Genomic DNA, 5,415 nt, shown 5'->3' with positions numbered 1-5,415 from the left:
CTACAATACCAGTTGTGGGGTACCATCCCGTTTGCATTGTGTTGGATCTCATTAAGGCATACAAGCAAATACAATCTTTCGACACATTTTTGTTGAATTTTTGGATCAGATTTATGTTTAAAATGTACTGATTGAGATCCAGAAACGTAGTGATTTGGTTTAGTGTCGCGAAACTCCCCCTATGAGCATGCTAGGATGGTGCCCCTTACAGAGGACTTTGTAGCGTGGAATTTAATGAACCATGCCCTTGGTTCAACTCGCTAGTGGTAGAATTCGAATCGCCGCAAGTAACTACACTCTAAACCGCTCGGCCAGTGAACATCCCAGATACGTAGTAATTAGACATTTGGAAAAAATATATATATAAGCCGAATATCAATGAAATGATGGATAGAACACACTATCGTGCTGAGTAAGACATTTTTGCATTAATTTAACAAGATTAAATACAAATTAGTGAACTTGAATAACATGATTAAGCAGATTCAGATATGTATTTACATAAACACAAATGAGCTTATACATTGACCATTTTAGTGTAAAAAGCGCGTTATAGGATTAACACTGGATTCTGCCTAGGGATTTAATTTAGCTGAGAAGAATGTTTTGTAGTCGAAAGCTTAATAGATGCACACGTAAAAATAACGTTTACGGTCGAAAATAAAAATAAATTTAAACAATAGAACGGTGGCATGTATTGCAAAATCAACATTATATACCAAAAATATAAAAGAAAATGATGGTAGATATATGCATAAGAATATGCGCTTTAGGTCTTGTATACAGTTGTATTCAGACTGTAAAATGATCACATTGCTTGGGAAAGCAGCAATACAAAGCTTTCGGTAGACAAAGAAAAAGGAGATAAGTTTACGCCAAGAGGCGCTTATTTATGGCCTAAGCCGTCAAATTTGCACTATGAGCTTGGACTGTTGGATAGGTAACTGATAGTCACTGCTAAGAATCGAAGAGGAGTTCGTGATTCAAATCCACAACTGAGCAAATACGAGACAATTACGTTTCCAGCGCAATAGGTAGAGGGTTCAAATATATTCAAACATTAGAATAATGATATGGCTTGTAAAAGCAGCATTACAAGCTGAAACATAAGAATATACTTAAATGGATCATTAAACCGGTATCGGTTGGAAAGAGCTCCTTTCAAATGAATGAAATCCTTTGTCACTAACCACAACAAAATCATAAAACAAAGCCACTAGGCTATAGTAGGTTTCATAAACAATATTCTGTCTCCTTTTGTGTGCCTATTAGCATAGTGTTGTACACTGTGTCAGTATGTGCCTTCAGTGTTCAATTCCCTGAAGGGATACTAAATATTTGGATAAGCTTGGTAGTAAAAATGCATGATGAATAATAAAAATCATGGTCTCTTTGTCTACATGCATGTATGTATCTGTGCATCTGTGTGCATGCCTGCTTTTGCGCATATATACATGTACATGAATAATTATTTGTGTATGTGTGTGTATCAGTGTGTATACGCGTATGTGAGAGAAGAATGAGAAAAATGAAAGAAATAGAAATAGGTACAACATCCATCCATCCAACCATAAAACCATCCACTCATTTACACACATACATACATACATACATACATCATACATACATACATACATACATACATACATACACACATACATACATACATACATACATACATACATACATACATACATACATACATACATACATACATACATGCATACATACATACATACACACACATACATACACACACACATACATACATACATACATACATACATACATACATACATACATACATACATGCATACATACATACATACATACATACATACATACATACATACATACATACATACATACATGCATGCATGCATACATACATACATACATACATACATACATACATACATACATACATACACACATATATACATGTATTCATACATACATACATACATACATACATACATACATACATACATACACACATATATACATGTATTCATACATACATACATACATACATACATACATACATACATACATACATGTATACATAGAGAGAGAGAGAGAGAGAGAGAGAGAGAGAGAGAGAGAGAGATTTTTTTGGTTTTAATAAATTTATTACGCCCGTGGGCGGCAAACAATAGTACATCTATCACAGCATTGTGTTAGAGGACATGTCATATATTATATACATTCTTTAAATGGAGACATAATACAATAATCATTCAGGATTCCCCGAAATGGTGATGGCGGGATAGTGGTCTATGTAAGTGTTTACATATAATCATCATGCCCCGTCTCCGGGGAATATTGTCTGTCACTATGGGTCACTGGAGACAATAATATCAAGGGTGTTCGTGTTAGGACGGTTACACAGCCCGCACGATGATCACCGTGGCATATCATCCGTCTGGGATCCCCGTCACACAGGTCGACTCCCAAGTCCGAGCCGAACACTGACATTATTGTGCCTTGGTACCATGGTCTTGCGTCGGCGTTACTTGTGACGGTTGGGTAGGAGGTGGTCGTATGGGGATATCGGTAGACCGTTCCGCATCTTTCGGTGTGTTGACATGGCATGAGTGGCTGCGTGTACTCGTATCTTGTTTTAAGGCATGATAGGGTGAGCATTGCGCGTGACGTCCATGACGTAGATATAGGCTGCCTTGGTAAGATGGTCCACCGTTTAATAAATTCATTGCTTCTGAGGGCGACAAACAATAGTATATTAGTCATATTATTATATAAAGAGATACAAAAGGAGGTATGATTGGATTTAACAATCAAAATCCCCCAAAGTGGGGGTGGCGAGCTAGGAGTGTATCTAAATTGTCGTCACTAAGTAAATATTTACATACAGTTATCACGTCTTGTCTCTGTGGAATACTGTCTGTCACAATGGGGCATTGGAGACAGTAGTGTTCAAGAGTGTTGGCGTTAGGGCGGTTACACAGCCTGCATGATGAGTAATGTGGCATATCTTCCGCCTGGGATATTTGCCACACAGGTCGATATCCGAGTCTGAGCCGAGCACTGACAACATTGTGTCTCCGTACCATGGGTCCGCGTCGGCGATACTTGTGGCGGCTGGGTAGGAAGTGGTCGTGGTGTTGAATGGAGACACTGGTGGCTCGTTCCGCATCTCTTCGGCGTGTTGTTATGGTGTGAGTGGCTGCGTGTATTCTGTTTTTGAGGCATGTGAGAGAGGGTACTACGCGTTCGTTATCTAAGACGAAGGCACAAGCTGCTTTGGCAATACGGTCCACCGTGTCGTTGCCAGCAAGGTCGACATGTGAGGGCACCCATATGAGAGATACGACCATAGATGTTTCATGAACAACGGCGAGTTGGGTCAGTATGGCCTGTACAACACGATAGTAGTTGGGTCTGGGTGAGGAGAGGGCGTGTAGAGCTGGTTGGGAGTCACAAACGATCACACCATTTACGTTACAGTCTACAAGGTATGTTACTGCGTCGAGGATTCCGTGTAGCTCACAAAACGTGGAGCTTGATGTGACAGGTAACCTGCGGCCAATCCATCCAGCTTCCACAGGTGGCTGTAAGGTGGGTGAGTACATGGCACACGCTGCTCTTCCATCAGCCTGTACTGAGCCATCCACGTAGATGACATGCGCTGCGGGGATCTTTGAGGATACGCTGTCGATGGTCTCTAGTGCTAGTTGCTTTTGAAGTGCAGGAAGGTCATCTTTGGAGGTTGGTGTGAAGGTGACGTTAGGGAGGGAGATTCGCCACGGGGGCAAGTCGGGTTCAACCGTTTCTTCAGGGACGTGGATGTCAAGGTTTCTGAGTGTGTTGCACACTGTAGTGACGAGGTTGCGGCCTCCTGGTCGAAGTGGGAGGCGGGGTGCACTGTCAGGTTCGAGCGACGCTCTGATGGTAGCAGTAAAGTTTGGGGACAGATAGGGCGATCGGAGGCATTTTACAGAGAGAATGGCCATGTTAGCATATATTCTCTCTACAAGCGAGGGTAGACCAAGTTCACTTTGCATGTTAACGATGCGAGTCGAAGGAGGGCAACCTAAGATAAATCTCATTACTCTATTTTGGAATTTTTCGAGAGGTTCCAAAGCTCTCCTGGGAAGTTGACAAAGGGCAGGTGATAAGTAGTCAACGAGTGATCGAAGAAATGTGGTGTATAGAGTTCTGACCATTGGTAATGAAGCGCCGGTGGAATTTGTGGCAAGCCACTTGATAGGGTTAAAACGGGCCTGCAGACGATCAAGGAGATCATTAACAAGGGGATGGATACGTTGTCGAGTCGGTATGGCTGGAGTGATCCGGGCTGGTACTCCAAGGTATGTGTACTGTGTGCAATGAGGGATAACATCACCTCCCATGTTGAACGTCGGTAGTGCTTGGAGAGTACGAGATGAAAATATTCTGCTCTTCTCAGGGGAAATGATGAGACCACAAGCGGTAGTTGACGTGTAGAAGCCATTTAGGACGAATTGGAGGTCAGCGGGCGAGTTGGAATGGATGCAGATGTCGTCCGCGTAGCAGAGAAGGGTTGTACCGGGAACGTTAGGAAGAAGTGAGAGTAAGCGGTGCATCAAGACGTTAAAAAGAAATGGACTTAGTACGCCACCTTGCGGGGTACCGAGTTTGAACTGCTCGTAGGAACTGCACACACCTCGAAAGAGAACACGTGACTTCCTGTTACTCAGATAACCTCGAATCCATCGAAGGAGGTTTCCTTGCACTCCGAAGGTAACCAGCTGGTCAAGAATTATTTCATGGTTGGCTACATCGAAAGCACTTTTGAGGTCCAGGAAGGCAACTACGCTGGTGGGAGAGAGGCGGGTGTAGAGCTCAGTAAGGCAGTGGTGCGTACTTCGACGTGGGAGGAAACCATACAGCTGCGGGGAGAGTTGACCTTGTAGACGATTCATGAGCCGGGCAAGGATGATACGTTCAAGCATCTTGCTGAAGCATGAAGTTAGGGAAATGGGCCTGAATTTATCAGTACCTGGTTTCGGTATCGGAACAATCGTGCTTAAAGTCCAGGCTGCAGGTACATGTCCACGAAGGAGGCAGAGGTTGAAGAGGCGAAGGAGGGGGTTGCCAGGAACTTCCAGTAGGAGTCGGAGCACTTGGTATGTAATGCCGTCATCCCCGGGGGCAGAAGTTTTTGTATTAGCTATGGCTAGTCGTAATTCATTCTCCGTAATCGGGACGTCGTCTTCTTCATCTGGGTGGAGAAGAGCAGCCATTAGGTGGAGATTACGGGTGTTGCGACGAGTGGAGAGTGCCTCTTGGATATGCGTAGGAAGATTGTAAGTCTGTGACTGTGACGACCATAAAGTAATGAGGTCCTGGGCGTAGGCGGCTGGACTGTGATGGAGGGCGCTGGGAGGTTGCTTCTTAACGACCCTTTTTACA

General features: G+C 43.3%; 1 protein-coding gene across 1 annotated transcript; it reads right to left on the bottom strand.

Annotated features, from left to right (window-relative positions):
• Positions 1-2,287: 2,287 nt before the first annotated feature.
• LOC143039200 (uncharacterized) lies at positions 2,288-4,651 on the bottom strand. The gene is made up of 2 exons (XM_076209057.1): positions 3,072-4,651; positions 2,288-2,719 (listed from the first exon to the last, which is right to left on the bottom strand). The coding sequence occupies exons 1-2, from the start codon at positions 4,584-4,586 to the stop codon at positions 2,711-2,713; spliced, it is 1,524 nt and encodes a 507-aa protein (XP_076065172.1). The 5' UTR covers positions 4,587-4,651; the 3' UTR covers positions 2,288-2,710.
• Positions 4,652-5,415: the final 764 nt, after the last annotated feature.

Source organism: Oratosquilla oratoria, chromosome 26, assembly GCF_046742065.1.
Source record: "Oratosquilla oratoria isolate Oo_2021 chromosome 26, ASM4674206v1, whole genome shotgun sequence".
Classification (NCBI taxonomy): Eukaryota; Metazoa; Arthropoda; class Malacostraca; order Stomatopoda; family Squillidae; genus Oratosquilla; species Oratosquilla oratoria.
Note: the sequence above shows the minus strand (reverse complement) of the source record. Positions and strands in the feature narration are given on the sequence as shown.